Below are 19979 nucleotides of genomic sequence, written 5' to 3'. Positions count from 1 at the left end.
CAATATACAGATATGTATAAGGAGAGGCGTAGGTTAGCCTGGGTCATGGCCAATGGTAGAGACACACATTGGCCACATCTACACAGAGTTGCTCTCCCAGCAGGTCCATGTTAATGAGCAGTCTCACAATTGCTAATTAGCATGGCTGCACGAGATTTCACTCTCGGCAGAGGGTTGTGCCGGCAGTAAACATGCCATATGGACGTGCCTCTGCTGGCTAACTGCCCCCTGCCCCCATCGCCAGTCCTTTATCCCTCATCCTTAGCTGGCAGAGGCACCTCCACATAGTGTGTTTACTGCAGGCATGACCCTCTGCAGAGAACAAAATCTCATGTGGCTATGCTAATTAGCCATGCAAGAATGCTAATGAGCAGCCATTTGCAATTATGAGACTGCTCAATAGCATAGAGCTGTCAGGAGAGCAGCTCCGTGTAGACATGGCCTTTGTTCCTTCTCTGGTTTAACAGAAATTAATTAAGAATATATGGAGCCCTCCTGTGGGTCTTGGAAACTGCCATGAGCTGGGGGATACTCCAAGCAGAGCAGTTCCAATGAAGCCATGGTGCTAGGGAGCTAATGGGACTTTAACTTGTACACAGCCATTATGGAGGTACAAGGCCTCTGATCAGATGACCCTAATCTTACTTGCCACATTTTTGTGTGGGCCCTGTAAGCTTTTTCCCAAGGGTACAAATCCAGTCTCCCATTAGGAGGAGGTAGTGGGGTGTGTGTAAGAGGATCCTCATGAAGATTTCATCCCCCTCCATCAGTGTTTTCTGTAACTGGGGATCCTTTGGGCATTGGTAAAATTTTCATGGAAAGCAAATATAACCGTCATTAAATTATAAGGTAAACACTAAATATCTTCATATGTTTCACATTTTTTCAGTGCTGAATAAATGTTTCCAACATACATTTCAGGTTCAAGCTAAAATTGTACTGTTGGGGGCTTTTCAGCACTTTTAACTTTGAGGGCTATGTTTTTTCATATAAAAGAACATGACAAGAGATACTGAACTGTAGCCTTTCAGAACAAACCAATTATGACTAAGTACCTGAAATCCTTGTTTCCGCTGGAACTTTCTCCTTTGCTGCATATCAGCAAAAGTAGCTGCTCCGGTTGGGTAAGTATAGGCCATATGTGGTAGGAAGCTCATTTGATCTAGTCCTGGGTATGGTCGCAGCCCAGGAATACTGGTCTGGACTGGTGGCATGAAAGTGGCTGGAGGAAATGCGCTTTGTGGTGGAAGTGTTGTGTATAAAGGTTTGGCATTAAATGGGTTTATACCAAACACTGGGTTAGTGCTTTTATCCAGGTTATTTGAATTAGAAAACTCCTTCTTGATAAAAGTCAAGTTCAGTGGCTCATCTGAATTTTCAGATGATGAAGAAACATTGTTGTGGTCTAAATTTATGCTACTAGATTTTGTTTTGTTCTTTGTGGCTATAATACTTTTGGGTTCCTTCATTTGTTTTGGTAAAGACAAGTCCAAAGGCTCAGCCTGAAGCTCCTCAGAGGAGAAACTGTTTGGAGTGTAAGAACTACTGTGGGAGTTTTTAGAAGATGTGGAAGAAAGATTTAAAGGAGAAGGAGTATTGCTCCTGGAGTGGTCCAATTTATCAACTGGTTTAATATTGGTAAAATGTGTAGGTTTTGTTAGCCTGAGAGGAGTATCACAATTAGTAACACTATTGTGGAGTTCCACTATAGAAGGTGAAGTTATAGAGTCCACAGGCTTTATTGGAGATCTGGCTGACAAAGAGTCTTTAGTGGGAGTGTTAGTGGCAGCCAGTGCCACCTTGGCACTGGTTCTTTCCAGTGATGGTGACCTGGAACTTGAATACTGGTAGATTTTTCTTTGTTCAAACCATTCCTTCACAAATTCCTGAGGAAGGCCAACGGCAATGGAAATTTTCAGTAGTTCATCAGAGTTGGGTTCCATATTCATAGCATAATATGCTTTAAGTACAGACATGTGGTCCTTGTATGAGTTGATGGGGCTAGTCATTCCTTTCTCAGAAAGTACTGATGACAGCAGGAGGGCTTGCTTATCAACAAACACTCCAGGTTTGTTAGGAACCATGTTTTCATGAGGTTGAAGGACTGCCTTGATTTCTTCATTCATCTTACACAGGTAACGCTCATGCTGATGCAGGGGAATGGGACCAGGAAAGCTTTCTTTACAGAACTGGCATGAAAATGGAGTGGATATACTGTGGTTCTCTATCATCTTCTCTTCTGTTACCAAATCTATTAGAGTACGCAGCTTTTCTTTTTTAATATTACTGAGCTGCCTCCTAGAGTCTGTGGTCAAACTCTGGAGACAAGCTTTGGCTTCATTGACTTTTTCTAACGTGTAGTCAATAATACTTTTCGTGGCACCATTATGGCTCACTACTGGAAGACCCACAGGTGGAATATTAGGGGAAGTAACTCCTTGTTCCTCTGCTTGAGGGCATGGATCCTTCATGTGATAGCCCTTCAGCTTTGCGATCTCTTCAGCTTTGCAGTCCATTTTCTGCCTGGAAACTGTGTTGTCCACAATCTGTAGGACCTTCTGCACCTCACTTAAATTACTACCTATTGCAGGAAACCCAAGCAGTGGTGCTTCCATCCCTACCCCTAAGTGCTGCATTGGACTTTGAGCAGAAGCATGAACTCCTAATGGGCTGGTTGCTCCAAGTCCACCATTCATAAAAGGACTAGGTCCACTAAACCCATGTGTGGCCATAAGAACCTTGTATTCATTGAAATCTAGTGGTTCTGTTTTAATTTTCAATAAGCCTGTTTGCTCAGACATACTAAGTGGTTTGCCATTCTCAAGCTTGTTTCTCAACTGTGTAATGGCTGAATTAGTAGGAGAGGAAGATACAGAATTAGGAGAAGAACCCGTCTTGATATTGTTTCTCATTCTGCCATTTACAGAGATTAAGCCAATACATTTCTTGCTGCTGATGTGCGAACTATAGGAGCCAGAATGGGAAAAACGTTTCTTGCAGTTTGGACACTCATATGGTTTTTCACCTAAAAGAATAATTAAAAGTAAACATTAATACATTATTTATTATTGTTATTATACATGCACCTAATTAGATATTGATGTTGCCACTAGGAAGACAGAGGTAACAATCCTACCCTGCTAGTTACTTATTCTGGGTGCCAAAGAATCCAATGAACATAGCTGAGCCCATGTACCAGTCCCCAAAACACATTTGTGGAGTCCTCTGGTTTCTAGGGTGATTATAGATTTTTATGGAAAAATGCGAGAGATCCCGCCTATCCCTCCATGCCTGTGCTTGCCACTGTGGCAGTTCTGTTAGTGATGCAGTGCTATTAGTGACATTACATGTGCAACTAAAGGCATGTATGCATGGGGACCCTGGTCCCGTAGACCCTTATCACCTCTTATAAACAGTGCGCACAATTAAAACTCATATGTCATTCTTTAGTACCACAACTTATTCTAAGGATAGATGACATTATGATTGCAGGTAGATTGGAAAATTATAGTCGAATATTTACTGATGTGCACTGTAGTTTAGGTGTAAGCCTTTAATCTTCACAGCTCTGAGGCCATTTATAAACCATCATCTCCATTTGATAATACAATGCTTTAAAATCTCCAGATTGTCTAAAAATGGCATTCCATGTCACACATAGGCACGTCTTCTGCTAATGATGTGTATTCAATTCAGCCTTCTCAAGAATGGCCATTTTATAAAAAATTGGGCCCTGCTTCAGTGACCACTTCCATACAGGTGGACCTTTTTGCCTAGGAAGAGCACAAGGGGTCTCTGTGAGGACAAAAAAGTCAGCTTTTAAAGATCAGATTGCTGAATCAGGCCCCAGCTAACTAAATACCTAGATTGATAGCTAGATAGAAAAAATGTGTTACCTGTAATATAATATGATTCTCAGATGCCCATTATCTCAAATTATGAGCCATATTTCATTTATTTCCAAGTGGACTTGGACCTTTTCATTTAAAAAAAATTGGTTGTTGCAAGAGCCAACCAAACAAAAATTTCGGAATTCCTCTGAACTCAACAACCATTGCAAAGCATCTATTTTTTGTAACAAGCATTATTATATCAAAATCTCACAGCAAGACCTTGCTATTAACAGCATGATAAATGAGAATGAGTCAGATATTGTTTATGAAATACCTCAGTATCTCCAAGAAGCTACAAACAGAACTGTGTAAATTTTAAGCAATCTTTAAAACTCAGCTAATTAAACAAAATGCAAATGAGAACAGCAGCACCTCTGCTACTCACCACTGTGAATTCGCAGGTGTTCCTTCAGATGGTGTTTATATTTGAAGGCCTTGCCACACTCAGTGCATTTGAACTTGCGATTGCCTGCTCCTTGGGTCAGCATTTGGTGCTTGGAGACAAAAGATTCTGATAAAAATTTTATGCAAGAGGAACTAAAAGTTCTCTAGTTTTTTTAAAAAAAACAAACAAAATTTATATAACTTTCTGTTTATCAGGCAAACCAAAGGGTCTGTAGATACATTTATATGTCTCATCAGTGTTGCAATAAAAATCAAAATGTTGGCAGTAAATTGAAACAAATGTGAAAGTGCTTTTGTATCAGCATTCAATATTTGCTTTCGAATTATTTCCTAAGTCTCTCATCAGAAATATGTTGCTTTAAGGTATCTCATGATGGGAGAAACTGATTTGTAAAAAGATTTGTGGTTCTTATTATTCCTAGCAGCTTCCAAACATGTGGAATGTCTCTTGTTTAAAAATCCTGTTTGCTGCACTAGCAGAAAACACAGTGTTACATATCAGATTTCATTCATTATCAAAATATAAATGACAGCTTTTCGGCAAGAGGCTGTAGCTGCTGGAAAATTTTTTTATCACAGAACAGCAGGAAAAAATTCAGCTACCTTTCTTATGGCGTTTTTTCCCCCCTAGTGCTGTGCTAAGGAGTAGGGGCAAAACAAGAGAAAAGTTGTCTGAAAGGACAAGTTAAAAGCAGCATAAAGATATAATCAAACACAGCTGACCTTTTTGAACAAGTAAGAAAAGCGCTGTGACTTTGAATTCTGAAAAAAAAAATAGCCATCCACTCTGGATGCTCAAGGTAGGAGGTCAGCTTTTTTCAAGTAGCAATGACACAAAAGCCTATTGCAAAAAAGACAGCATAGAAACGGTATGACAACTGCTAGGGTGTGCTGAATCTTCCCACATTCCTAGTGAGACAGATGGTGTTACATGGGACACTGGGAGGTTTGTTCAAACAGCAGCAACCTTCAAAGATCAAGCAGAGCCCAGCCCGCCGAGCGCCATTGAGGAACCAGTGCTCATATGTTGCTGAGTTGCATAAACAAACAGCAACAGCTGTTTTGTCTCCCCCCATGGCCCTCAGAGGACTACTATAAACTTTAGTTGTGCCACTGTTAATATGATACAATCATTTTAATTTACTAATTGTAAATGCCATGAGCAAATGAGGGGACTTTTCAACACCAAAGCTATCATTCATAATGCGCCAGCACAATCAGACTTTTGCATGTGAAATTTCAGACAGTTATGCTGGATAGATATATAGACATTTTAGCCCAGTTGTTTTTAACAATATAAAGCAAAAGGAGTGGGCGGGGGGGACCTCAGATTGTGTTAGGTTTTAAAAAAATTATATGTGAGAATGTGTTTGCCTACCAGAAAACTCTGAAAAAGGAAGCAAACTGAGAAACTGCACCAGAATCATTTGTACCGATTTAAGATCAAGCAAGAGATACTGTTCTCTTAAAAATTCTAATTGCACAATTTCATGATTAAAATATGTGTGTTTGCGCAACTGAATTTACCTTATGCTGAGAAAAATATATCAAAAGATATATAGCTGATTATGATTTTAGTTGTTTAAGACTAATGAATATAGTATAAAGCCTATATAATTTGACACATGCCCACATTCATTAATTTAAATTTAAGACATACTAGCTTAGTTTCCATTACAATACTCTGGAACACTGGTTACCAGAGGTGCTCTCGGGATCACTGAAATAGTTTTCCTATAGTGTGTAAAGAGCTTTGGGATACAGCCCTTTAGAGTAATCACTTTATGAATGAAAGAATGTTTCAGTCACCTGTTCAAGACACACAGAAATGACCTAAATGTATTAGTGAAATAAACTAAATAATGCAAATCAGTAACATTGTAAGATTACTTTCATCTTAAGGAACAATCATTTTGATTTATAACAGATACATTGATAGGATGTATAAATTATAATTATATGGAAATCCTATTGTGCGCCTATCTGACTGGTATACTCAAAAACATAACCTATATATTTCAAGGAACTATTCTAAAAATGTGAAATTATATATTTAAAACTATAATGCAAAATATAATTATATATAATTCTATCATTTTATGAGATTGAAAAGATTATTCAAAAATAATGAAAGAAAACTCAGCAGATATTTTACTATGTTTTTGAGATCCTATTGACAAAAATTGCAAAGTAAAACTACGTGAAAATGGAATTAAAACTGCTGAGATGTTTAACACTGTATAATTAAAATACTATAGTTTTGTTCACTTTTTGAGGAACATAAAAATGAAACTAAAGTCAAGTTAAAGTGCAAATAAAATTTCTAAATTAGAAATTAACACACTCATTCGATCGTGAACATAAGACTATTAAATCATATTAGAAGAGACCATCAAAAAATCATTTAGACCTCAATTAAAGCTATTACCATTAAAAGATCTGCATCTTCAAAATGCCATGAAAAATTAATAATGATTGCCAATCAAAGCAATATCGTTTCTCTAAGGGGTTATTATAGAAAGAAATCACTTAAAACCAACCCCCCACCTGATCTGTCCCCGGCTTGTGCGTCACCATATGCCGCTCGAGCTGGGTGCGGTAGGCAAACGTGTAGCTACAGAGAGGGCAAGAAAAGTTCTCCTCATTCTTCTCGTGGCGGTACTTGATGTGCTCCTTCAGTGATGTCAAACGCTTGTATCCCCGGTCACAGTAGGGGCAGGTCAGCAGTTGGGCAAAAGCATCTGGAGTTCCAGGTGGCAGGTCTGTAGCCAAGAGACAAGAGAGAGAGAAGCAGGCCAAAAGGTCAGTAAATCAATGGCAGCTAATGGGCTTCTTGCCCGGGATGGTATGACAGGAATCATTGCAATCTGCTACACTAGAGTGCCATCATTTCAAACTGGCCTCAGAGCACACCATTCCCCTTACACACCCAGAACAAACTTGCATGAATCATTTCATACTGTGCTGGAAAATTAATTAAAGTTCTTACTCTAGCTCTTTTGAAGACTTAAATAGCTGAAAAATTAAGAAATATTTTTTCTCAATCAGTTGATGATTTGCATTTCATCTTCAGCCTCTTATATTAATGTGACACCAACCAAATCATTCTCGTGGACACTTCAATTATTCATCAAGAAGTAAGAGAGTTATAGGTCAGTTATCCTAAATTTCTCACGTAAAAATTCAATAGTTCAAAAACTTAAAACTATAGAGAGAGCATTTTTCCTTTTTTTAAAATTAAGCTTTAATTGTTCCTGCTATTTATTTCATCCACAAAATAATTCGCTGACTAAAAAAATCACAATACACTAAAATTACAGTTCCAATCTTTGCTCATGAAATTCCATGCCTCTGCAGCTGCTCTTCAATTTTTAAGGTAAACACCCAGGCATGTGGTGCATTTATAATTGCAACAGCTGCAAGAAGTCAGGATAGTGGCTAAAAATGAATTACAGCCTCACCATTTTCTTCTTGCCCATTGGCTTCTGGAGTGCCAAGGCGAGACAGTTCTTCAGGGGCTTCTGGGTAAATAATGGCTGTGTCACTGCGCTGCAGGTACTCTGCTATGCTGACTGCATGCCCGTCTCCTTCCTCCAGTTTCCTTTTGGCAAAATATTCCTCAAAATCCGACGTGCAATTTGCATTCTTAACTAAAACTGGGGGGAGGGAGAAAGAAGTGGTTTTGAGTGCATCTTCCCTGTAAGATTGGGTAAGTTCACATGGTTGTTTGCAAGGAACGCTGGCACTCATGTTGGAGCTACAGGTCTGTGGCCTGAACCTGATCCTGCTGCAGACTTTAGTCTTGCTGGGCCTGCTCCAGTTCCTCAAGAAGCTAATGGGAGCTTTTGTCATTGATGTTATACATACATGAAGATATACATATGTCATAGAGCTGGAAGGGACCTCAGGAGGTCATTGAGCCTAGCACCCTGCACTCACATCAGGGCTTATCACCATTCTGGACACAATTTTTTTACTCTAACCTACCCCAGAACCTTGAAAGACCCCCTCAATGATTGAACTGACAAGGCCAATGCTCTAACCACTGAGCTATATGGGAGTAGGTTTAGACAAATTACATAAATGAGAGCACTCATGAAATAGGGAAGCAGAAGTTTACCAGGTGTTGAAAATGCAAGTTATTTGGCGTAAGCAGACCTTTGAACCCTGGGAAACTTCTGTGAACTCACTGGCTTGTGGTATGAGTTCTGGAGTCCTCCTACTCAGAGTATGTTTCAGAATTGAGACCTTCAGGATATCTACTCTTCCTGCTCAGTTCCTACTAACTCCTGCTGAGTTGAGGATGGTCAGCTTTGTGCATAAGGGCCACATCTTCACGGAGCTGCACTCACGGCAGCTCCATGCTAATGAGCAGTCTTGCAATTGCAATTTTGCTCTGAGCAGAGGGGGCTGCCAGCAATAAAAAGGTCGTGTGAATGTGCCTGTGTGGCTAAACCCCCGCTCTGTTGCCAGTCCCTTTTCCCAAGAGAGTGTAATCTCACATGGCTAAGCTAATTAGCCAAGCAATTATGCTAATCAGCAGCCATTTGCAATTATCAGACTGCTTATTAGCATGGAGCTGCCAGGAAAACAGCTCCATGTAGACGTGGCCAAGGTGTTCTGAACCTCACAGTTGTAGGTCTGTAATTTGTGAATAGCGAAGTACATGACCAATTACTCTTTCAAAGGGTATTTGAAAAGAAAGGGTTTTTGAACAGGAAGGAGAAACAGTGTGGTGGCTTTTAGGGGAGAAGGACAATGACCCTTTCTGCCTTTACCTCTAGATTCTGGAGTGACAAGGAGAGGAGCTGATGTGAGACAGAGTTTGAAGGAGCAGGGAAATGGGAAGCTTATTATCTGCCTCTCCTGCAATTCTGAGAACCTTTGGTGGAGTTACATGTGCAAAACTGGCATGTCTTGTGCCTTTTTACTTTTCTCTTCTTTTGGACACAAGAATAAAATGTTGCTTTTTTAAAAATTCACAACATCAGCTTTATTTTTCTTCCTGGAAAATTCATCTCTGGGTAATTTACAATGGGAAAATACATTGTTTAAAAAATGTGTTGCTCTGTACAATTTTACAAATAGAACCATCTGTTTCCAGCCCATAACTGCAATATAATAAAGCCAAAAAAGCAGTTCTGTAGCACTTTAAAGACTAAGAAAATAATTTATTAGGTGGTGAGCTTTTGTGGGACAGACCCACTTCTTCAGATCTGAAGGTCTGTCTCACGAAAGCTCATCACCTAATAAATTATTTTGTTATTCTTTAAAGTGCTAAAGGACTGCTTTTTTTTTTGTTTTGTGAAGATACAGACTAGCACTGTGACTATACTAAGCTACTTTTATAGTCAGTGCTGGAGTTTTCCTTTTTTTCTGAAAATGTATACCTAATTTTTATTGTCCATGAAATGCCCATGAAATATAATACATTCTCAACCACAAAATATTCTAACAGTACACATTTCTTCTCCCAGCATCCGAATATTGCATAGAAGCGAAATCTTGTTAAGTATGGGACATAACAGACAACTATTAATGCAAACAAAGGAGAACTGGGAAATAGACTATTTTTTTTCTCTATTTTTTAACTAAAGACAGTAAATGGTGGCAGTGAATCTAAGATATTTATTTGTAACTGATCATAAAATAAATGAATAGTTTATGATCAATGACATTTTAATGTATTTTCTGTAGGACAAACAGTAAGTTAGAATTGTCATATATTTGATTTTTTGTGAAGGAATCAAAAGTAGAACAAGTATGCTTCTCCTCCCCCTTACACCAGTGTAAATCAGTAATTACCATAGTGAAGTCAGAGGAGTTGCATCACTGCAAACCTTGTAGATGAGAAGAATCAGGCCAAAGATAATTAGAATTAGAAGAAGTATAAAACCAGTATTAAAGAGAGACAACCCAATTCCACTGTGTTTTTAAACTATTTAGAAGTTTTGCCTCAATTTTTTACTTTTCCACAAAGTTGCAGACAAAAGTGGTACGTTCTCTGAATGTGGAAAATTTTGTCCTGGCTACAATAGTGGAACATTTTCAAAAGTAGAATTTTATCTCATTTGACTTATGAGAAATGGACAATGGATTGAAATGATAAAATGTTTATCAAATTTACCTAAAAAACAAAAAACAAATCAGTTTGTGTAAGAAAAAAATTTGTCAAAGTGCAAGATGATGGTTCAGCATAGCTTTGTTTCCTATCTAGATACTCCACAAAGTGCCTTGATATAATTTACAGATGGAAGTAATTCTGGCAACAATCTCATGGCTCTAGCCAATTAGAATTTCCAGTTCCCCTGACTATACAGTGTCTTTCCTCAATGTAAAACCTGCTGAGAATGAGTTAAAAACACAGTGGCGTCCCTAAATGTGGGTCAAGATTAGCAATGGATTAAATCAACTGTGATAAAATAAGACCTGGCTGATGAACGGTCCTGTACACGAGGTCCTGTTTATCTTTGAAACAGGTATGCAGTGGGCACAGCTGCACTGAAAGCTTCCCCGGACATTTTGGAAAATACATCAGCCATCCTGAAGATGGACAACATGGCTAAGGAATGAGTGAGATTGTTCTTCAGCTGCTGTGCTAAAATGCTGAGGGAGTTGGAATTTGATGAGCTGGTTTGGCTCATTATTGATAAAAGTGTTTATTCACTATGCAAGTACCACACCAAGTGATAAAATCAACCCCTCCTGTACCAAGTTTGAAATAAATACGTTTTTTAAAAAAAAAAAAAAAAAAAAAAGAAGAAGAAGAAGAAGAAGAAGAAGAAGAAGTTTCCTAAACCTTGCTTGGAGTTTTAGCCAAACAAGCCTTGTTCACTGGATAAACTACCCCCCACTGACATCAGTAAGAAGTCCTCAAGAATTTCCCCACAGGCCTTAAACAAGCAAATTATTGTCAGTTCAAATGAAGAACCAGCCTTGTTATAAATTGCAAGCCACACTTGCGTGAGTTTTTGACATTTTATGTAGAATGAAAGGGAATATGAAACACCAGACTGTTGAGTTGCTTCTGATTGTGTCTGTACATATCTGGACAATCATTATTGCTTCTATTCAATTACAGCATGCACCTGACATTGTTCATGTGTTACCTACAAGGTGCCAAATGCTTATCTCCAAAGACACTTGTTAGTTTACCAGGGTCTGATTATTTCATGAAATAAAGATTGGCATTCTGAGTGCAAATTACAGTAGAATGTATGTTTGCAATGCAACAATTTGTCTTTTATACCACCATTTTGTAACAATAGGGGAATATAACAAAATGGTGGTTGCTTAAACATAATTATATTTACACACCAGAATGTCAGGTTGTGTTCTAGGCATGTCTTTTTCACAGAACATATAAAATATTTTAAGTTAACTCTGAAACTCCATCTTTTGCTCCTCCAATTGTGTCTAGAATTTGTAGCTCTGTGGTAATTTATGCCTATGTATGTACCTGATACAGAAGTGTGTGTTTTCAATGATGAGGTACAAGAGTATGAATTAAAAGTCATGCCTCCTTATTCTGAATGCTATGAATCTGTGGGTTTTAACCTTCAAAATGGTTTAACATTGCTTTTGTTTCTATTGTTACTGTTTCATTTACATTAGGGTTGTACACTGATGTGATTACATAAGTACCAAAGGTGAAGGAATTTGTTTCCTCTCCCATGCAGTGGGGTGGCAGCAAGACCTTTCCACAGATCCTGCATCAGGACTGTAAACTGTTTTCTGGGAGAAATGGCTGGTGAGCTGTGTAATAATGGATGCATTAGCTCTGCCCATTCTCCCTCCTCTTCTGGCCACCCCCTTTTCCATCTCCCTCCCTTAGGGAGAGTACATTCACTAGGAAAAAGGGTGTTTGAATAGTAAGGGAAAATGGTATGCTGGCTTTTAGAGAGGGAGGAGAACAAATCTTTCTGCTCTTCCCCCAGACATGGGAGGTACGAAGAGTGGGCCTGATGTGAGATAGAACCTGAAGGATGAGGGATATGGGAAGGTTGTTATCTGCCTCTCCAGGATGTTATCTGCCTCTCCTCCAAATCTGAGGTCCTGGTGGAATCAAATGCACAATCTCAACACAGGTCCTTTATCTCCAACCACCTATAGAGAGGCTGAGCAGCTTTTACGATGTCTAATCTTGAGCTTGGAGCATGTAAGTTGGCCCCGGAACATGCTTATAAGCTGCTTTTGATCCAGCAGGTTATACTAGCCTATTGTAATATTATAGACTCTGGATTGTTAAATCTGTGGATTATTTAGCTTCTGTGCATATGCATGGAATCCAGGCGCTAAAGCAAATGTTTATGTCTAACTTGTAAGCCCCTAAAAACAAGGGGATTTAGTAGAAAAGCTCACAGCTCTTTAACTTAAACAATACTACTGGTACTGTAATATGAAATATTAACATGAATAGCAAAGGTTGACCATGTACTGGCCAGTCTTTTATAAGATTAATTTCTGCTGAGAATCACATACTATTACTAAACAAATCACCTTATACCATTAGGTGTGCTTCCCCAAAGCCCTTAGATGTTTTCCTTGTAAAAAGCCACTCATATTCTTTGTCGATTGAAATTACACATTGAACCAACACTCACATCAGTGAGCTAAACATTTAGTACAGCAGCTGCCCTCACCAATAAGACAGGCTTTAATTAATTATTAGGGCATGGAAAGCGGAAATCTTTTCAATTCCTAAGGCTGATATATCAAAGCCTCATGTTAAAATAAAATACACTAATAAAAAAGCTATCATTTAAGGTGTTTAGTATCTTTAAAAAGAAAGAAAAGGACACTCAAGGAGCTTAGGTGACCCGTTACTTCTTGTAGGAACTCTTACTGTGAGGTGGAGATAGCTGCCCCTAATCACAAACAAAGCTAATAAAACCACAGCTTTCATTAGGCAGGAAGTGACAGGCCCTCATTGGTACACACAGATTACAGTCTGAAAACGGCCTATCCTCCTAACCTGCCAAGTTTTACTTCTGGTTTCCTCTCCCCTTGAAGTTTTTTTTTCCCCTCTCCTCCTTTAAATCGTATGAAAAACATCAACAGCCAAGGCTTAATAGCCAGATGTTATTAATATAAAAAGGGAAATTTTGTTTGTTCATTAACAGGGAACCCACTCATCTGTCTTCTAAAAAAAGAACCCCACGTGTAATAAAAGCAATCGGACCAATGAAGTAAACCAAATGATTCTAACAATCAGCTATTTAAAAACAGCTTATACGGTATTTATCATTTTGTTAAGTAGCCCTTTTAGAGACCTTTAGAAACAATTTGCAAATTGATTTAGCAGGACTGAACTATGAAATATATCTTTAACTCTAGTGGAAGGTTTTGCTTTTTCTTGTATAAATTTTATGTTGCTTAGTATAAAAATGCAGAGGATAAAAAGAAAAATTTCATGTTAGCCATATATAAAAGTAGCCACTCTCACAAAGGGAGGATAATAACATAATAAAGATTTTTCTGTTATGTCTTTTCCTTCTGCAGTGAATTTGTTCCTAAAAATAATCACATTTGTTGCCTGGCCAGATAACAGCACTGTAGTTAGTTCTACCATGTGAGACACTTGGATATGAAGTCTTCTGAGGTCACAGAGAGTTGGGGAACCTTGCAGGGAATAGCATGCCCAGCTTCAACGATCAAGAAGTATTTTAGCAGTGGCCTTCCTTTCAGGGATAGCATGCCCAGAACGATTAAGAAGTATTTTCTATTACTGGGCACTGCTAAGTAATCCAAAATATGCATAATCATTTCCAAAAAGTCCAGTCTGGCCTTCCACATTGTGAAGATGTGTCACAGAGTTAGCTGGTCCTTTTAAGGGGACCAGTGCTCAGCCTCACTGGTACCAGATTTAACTCACCTTCTTAGGTGAAGGGCTAAGTCATCTCAGTCACCTAAACACACTCAAAGATGGGAGGGGAAAGTGAAGCAACACATGTCAGGAAATTTAGTAAAGTTACTACTGAAGCCAAACCACATAATTCCTTACTAACAGGAACATGTCAAAGAATTCCTCCTAATATCCTCCAAAAACAGTTAATATTTGTTGTTTAGGGGGTAGGGTTTTAGGGGTAGGGTTTCCAAAAGTGTTTCAGTGAAGCAAGGGGAAAAGCCCCCACTGAAAATCACATGATTGAAAATTACTTTCACTACATTTTTTTAATATTTTTCACAATAGTCAAGCATGAGGTTTATTATTTCATATTGAAACTAATCTAAGAACATTCAGCTAGAGAGTGGATAGCTCTGGGGATTAATAGTGGGTTATAAGATATTTCACTCCTAAATCACAGGCTCAAATCAAGCTGAGTTGGAAGTGGCCACTAATCCTCACCATCAAAGGTTTTTGGTAGGGTTGAAGTTTGATAGAGGAGACAGTATAGTTCCCAGTGGAAAGCTGATGAGAACAATCCTAACAAATGGCATTAGTGTTCTTATCGATGGTCTCGGCAGCACGGACAAGGTCTCAGATATCACAGTGACTCACCTACCCTCTCTTCCAATTAGCCAATCCCTTCAAGTTCCCACTGAAGTGCCTGAACAGAGCAATTTGAGAAAGTTTGTATCATTCCTGACTCTGCTGTATCTGCGCTATGTACAGAGGACTTTGCTATTGTGAACCCACAAGTGGTGTATTTCACTCAAAGTGAAAAAGATTAACAAAAATGTGCTGCTTATTGGATGGCTTAATTTACTACACACCTGGACATCCCACTTTATAAACAGGTTTACTTGGATTTGTCACAGTTTCAGTCTGTATGAGATTGTAACCATGATGCATGTATGTTCTGCCCAAACTACTCATGTGATGATGTTCTTCTCTACTAAAAAAGAAGGTCACTGGATATAATTATTGTAGTCTTTAACTGGCAAATTGTTTGAATAAAATATAACACTTGCAGGACCCTTTTCTGCCATTGCTACTTATTTGTTACTCAGGAAAGTCAGCTGTGGAAGTCTATAGTAATTGTAAACAGGTCAGGCTGAGTGACTATTGACTTCTGAATAAGACCCTCAGATAGTAGAACATTAACAAGCCAGGTGCTTAACTGGTTTAAATCAGTTCTGTTGACGTCAGTCCAAGAAACGTATTCACTCAAAGACAGTCATGAGAAGAGTCCTGTGGCCCTGTCTTCATCAGGAAATTGTGCCAAATTGAAAAATGGTTTTCAAACACAGCTCCCTCATTCAAACGTCGATATGGTTAGGCCAGGCCTCACCCATTCAACTCTGATTAGGAAAATGTAGCCAAAGCCTTGTAGAAACAAGATTCTTTGGGAGGCAGGCTTTGAGCAGGGTCTGGCCTGCTCTACACAGTCTGGCAAGGTGTGTTTTCAAGATCACTTTAGAGGGACATCATCCTCTAGGATGCTTTTCAAATGCAGCTTGTCCTCTAGTGTAGACAGGGCTATGGATAGTAATAGCTGATACATTGGTATACAGAAAAGACTAAAATAAGTGTCCTTCCCACCAACCATCTCACAAATTTTCTTAGTATTTGGAAAACAAAGTTTGAGTCCCAACATAGGCCACTATGTATGTTAGTCTTCCTTGCTCCATTTATGTGAGAACCTCGAATCATGAAGAAGTTTTGCACAGTTCATATGGTCTGTGATGTCTCAGTCCCTCAGTCTACTCCAGAAAAACTATTACATTTTAATGGCAAAGCAATGAGGCCCTTTAGAGGCTTGGTGGCTGCTGTTTGAAAATAAATCTACATGGCACAACTTCCTAATGTAGACAGGGCCAAATGGAGCTTCCTACGACTGAATACATTTCCTGGATCAGATCCTCTGCTGAATTCAACAGAACACTGACTTAACTAGGTAAGTGAGAGAGGGCTGTGGGCATCGTGTCTATGCCCAGAAGATGATTTCTGAATGAAAGACCTCCTTTCTGAATGAAGAGTAGAGTTTGATCTATTGGGCTGTCAGCTCTTGTAATAAACTTTCTCCTGAAGTGGAGATCTAAGGCCAGAGTACAAAGCAGGAAGAAGAGACTGTCAGAAACTCATTTCCCCTTTCCACTGCAGCAGACAATGTAACAAGTAGGAAGGGGTTAAGGCCTATTATGTTCAGAAAAACATGCTCAAAGATAGTCAAAAAGCCAAAGAGGACACCTGAAAGCTTGTGGTGTTAGTATTTCACATAAGAATCCAGACTTAACTGAATCAAATATCTGAACCCTTTCATGTTCTGTTACTTCAAATGCCATGTATGAGACTTCACTGTATTAACATATATTGAAAAACCAAGTGATTTTAGAATATTTGTTATGTCTGACTCTGTGTAGCAACTTTAGAAAGGATATATATAATGATAAACGGTAACTTAATTCTAACCTACTTATTACTTTCATAGGCATAAATGTAATGTATGAAAAATAATTGACAAGTTTTTTATTTTTCTATTTTCTCCCACAAGAATTAGAAAGTACATTTCTTGTGTTATTTAGTAAGGACATTGTAGGTTTTATGTGGGTGTGTACCAGAAACAAAGATGTGTGTGTAATAAAATCCTTATAACATTTGGGTGCCAACTTTTATAATATTTCTGGAGGATGGTATCTATGAGTCAAATATTATAATGTGATGCACAGCAATCTACCTGTGCTGGAAAATATCTCGATATTTACGTGAGAAGATAGGAAGACGTATCCACAACATCTCAAATGGTAAATTTAGCAGAAAGGAAAGTGAATGTGGAGTAATGCATGAAAATCAGCTACGCCAAAGATGATAAAGGATCTTTGGAAGAACATGGTCAAACTCCAGAATTCATTTGCATGAAAAAAAAGTAACAGAAAATTTATACTGCCTTTTGAAGCTACAGGAAAAAAAGGCTAACTTGAAAATGATAACTGTTAAATATGTCCCCTTCCTTTTTTCACGGAAAGGTTTGGATTTTAAGATATGGAAAGTATAAAAAGAAGATTGGCTAGAAACAAATTTCTCTCATGAATATGCATTCAAAGTGTGTTCATGTATCCATATATATTCTTGGGGGGTATGTTTGTCTTTGTGAATGGATGTCTGGATTCTCAGAAGTATATTACTGCCTGTGCCCTGTGAAGTTGGGGTTGGCATGAAGAGTGCACCGCGTGCTTATTTTCAAGTTATTTGTACAGTCTCTCTTTTGTGTACAGTCTCTCTCATTAAAAGACTACTATATGTTGGCCAGCCAGTGGAAACGCTAGTTTATTCATCCTGGTCGGGAGAATGTCTCCTCATAATATTAAAATCTATTAGCTTACAAGAATGCAGTTAAAATTAGTGGGTTTGAGGCATGATGTGGAAAAGACAGGCTGAGTTTTCACTGAATATCCAGTTTCTACCATTGTAACCAAATTTGGGGGATACAGAATGGGGATTAAACACAGAATAATTATTTAAACATTTCTCAGTTGCTCAGCTAGACATGTAAATAAATTGTTTAGCCACTTTTTCTCTTCATCCACAGCTAATTCTAAATGATACACAACAAACAGGATCTTCAAATGGACCATTTGCCTTACCTGTACCATTGTTTCCAGTGGTCTGAATTGCGGCTTCAGGCCCCATAGTGTCATATTCCTCCTTCATTTCTTCTGTGAAATAAGCACATGCATCTTTAGCATTTGCAAATTATGGAACAGCTTACAAAGCTAGCAAACACACTGCTGTAACAAGGAAGATTCTTTTAAAGGAAACAGAGAAAAGGCCTGTTCTAAGCCTCTATACAATGGCTTTGTTCTTGCAGTTAAATGAATTCAATCATGCTAGCCGGACAAGAACTTATTTACTTTAAACATTACAGCAAGTGGTGAAAAGCAGAGGTATTTATTTGGGCTAAATGAAAGGCTTTTTCTGATATTAGATCCAATAATCAGTGTGCTAGGAAAAAGCTTTTTTTATTTCTAACAATCAGTCAACTGAAAGTTAATTATTTTTACCTGGGACAAACAGGCATGTTTATATGAAGTGATGGCAAATACAAAAGCAAGGGTTCTGGACAGCAAATCAGTCTTATCTATTAAAAATATTTTCACGTATCTGCTATTTGATATATCATCCTCATTTTAATTATAGAGGCTTGAAGTGAGGAAATTATAAAATTATAAAGTTTCAATTGTGGACAGCTCCAATATGCTTGCTTAATTGGTCTGTGCCTCCTTTGCATTTGCAAAGTATTGATTTGTACCCCCAAACTAGATTACAGTAAACCCTCAATTTAATGCACCCTGATTTAATGGACTTCAGAAATAATGGACACTGTCTGCCAGGCCTCTGCCCACCAAATAAATGCCGGTGACACACCAGAGCAGCTGCCACCGCTGGAGTGGAGATGCCACTGTGGCTGTGCTGCAGGAGCAGCTGGAGCAGCCGGAGCTGGAGGAGCTGCTGGGGTCACTGCAGTGGCTGGGGCCCCAGGGCCGGAGGTGTGTGATGAGCAGCATGAGGCAAACGAACCCAGAGGCTTCACTCTGTAAACAGTGCAAAGAGCTTGCAGTCGAGCTCTCTCTCCCAAGCCAGCTGGGTTCCTCCCAGGTCTCGGAATGAATGCTCCCTAGTGCACCTTGCAGGGTGCCTCCAGTCCTTCAGATTCAGATTTAATGGACTTTTGGCATTAACAGACACCCATTCCTCACTATTAGTCCGTTAAATAGAGAGTTTACTGTATTTCACATGACAATGAGTATTTATTCTACTGAATTATCTATTTATCCAGCTATCTGTTATGGACCACTTTGCTTTGGTGAAGTTTCTGGGCTGAGGTATTTTACAATAGGTTTATAAAGAGGAGCTAGATGCAGACTAGCAATGGATAGATTAGTGATCTTTTTGATCTATTAACATACGGTAGATTTTCTAAGGTTCCTATCACTTTGATTTCTTATTGATGATTTGCCAGTGCAGACACAACAGGTACTCACACAAACTTAGTGGGAACAATTGAAATGCACATGTTTGAAAATCTGGCTTACCAAATGATTTCCACAGGCAAAAAAGAAGCAAATACATAGATCTCTCAACAGATATAGAAGTGGTATTGGTATCTGCATCTGCAAAAATGATCTGTGGATATTAGTAGATATAAAGTGGCTAGCTGCAAATTTGCAGGGTTCCAGATGCAAAATTTGTATCCACATCTGCATCCATATCCGCTAAAATGAGCCACAGATATCCACACATACATCAGCCTATACCCACAGATATAAATCAGATATCCACAGATTTGCAGGGCTGTACAAATATATACAACTTTCTCTCATTCCATTTCTTTATCTGCAAATTCCCTCCCTTTTCTCATCCTTGCACACATACACAAATATATAATCTATTTCTTTCATTTTATATGCAAAAACAACTATACTTAGGATTGGAGATGTAATGGAGTTCCTGAAAAGTTTTAGATCTAGCTGTATTTGCAAGAAATGAAATCAAGAAAGCATCCAAAAGTGATTAATCAAAAACAAAAACAAACAAACAAACAAACAAACAAAGAACCGTGGAGAAGCAGGGGAATTCCCACATTAGCCTGTAATGAATTGGGGTGAGGGATGTGGGGAAGTGGGTGAGCCAATCAAATGACTGAGTATCTAGGAGGTCCAAGCACACTTCAAATTCTTATTGGCACACAAAACAAAGTATTTCTCATTTTTGTGAAAAAATGTTTTGAGTACAGAAAG

General features: G+C 38.6%; 1 protein-coding gene across 10 annotated transcripts in view; it reads right to left on the bottom strand.

Moving 5' to 3' along the window:
- Nucleotides 1–19979, bottom strand: part of ZEB2 (zinc finger E-box binding homeobox 2) — a 137853-nt gene that overhangs the window by 17739 nt on the left and 100135 nt on the right. For all 10 annotated transcript variants that reach the window (XM_075000580.1, XM_075000578.1, XM_075000579.1 and 7 more), the window contains 5 exons: nucleotides 17826–17897; nucleotides 7760–7954; nucleotides 6846–7060; nucleotides 4279–4387; nucleotides 1056–3025 (listed from right to left, as the gene is read on the bottom strand). In XM_075000580.1, coding sequence (XP_074856681.1) covers nucleotides 1056–3025; nucleotides 4279–4387; nucleotides 6846–7060; nucleotides 7760–7954; nucleotides 17826–17897 — 2561 coding nt within the window. The remainder of the gene's footprint in view (nucleotides 1–1055; nucleotides 3026–4278; nucleotides 4388–6845; nucleotides 7061–7759; nucleotides 7955–17825; nucleotides 17898–19979) is intronic.

This window comes from Carettochelys insculpta, chromosome 8 (assembly GCF_033958435.1).
Source record: "Carettochelys insculpta isolate YL-2023 chromosome 8, ASM3395843v1, whole genome shotgun sequence".
Classification (NCBI taxonomy): domain Eukaryota; kingdom Metazoa; phylum Chordata; order Testudines; family Carettochelyidae; genus Carettochelys; species Carettochelys insculpta.
This window is presented reverse-complemented; position numbering and strand designations above follow the sequence as displayed.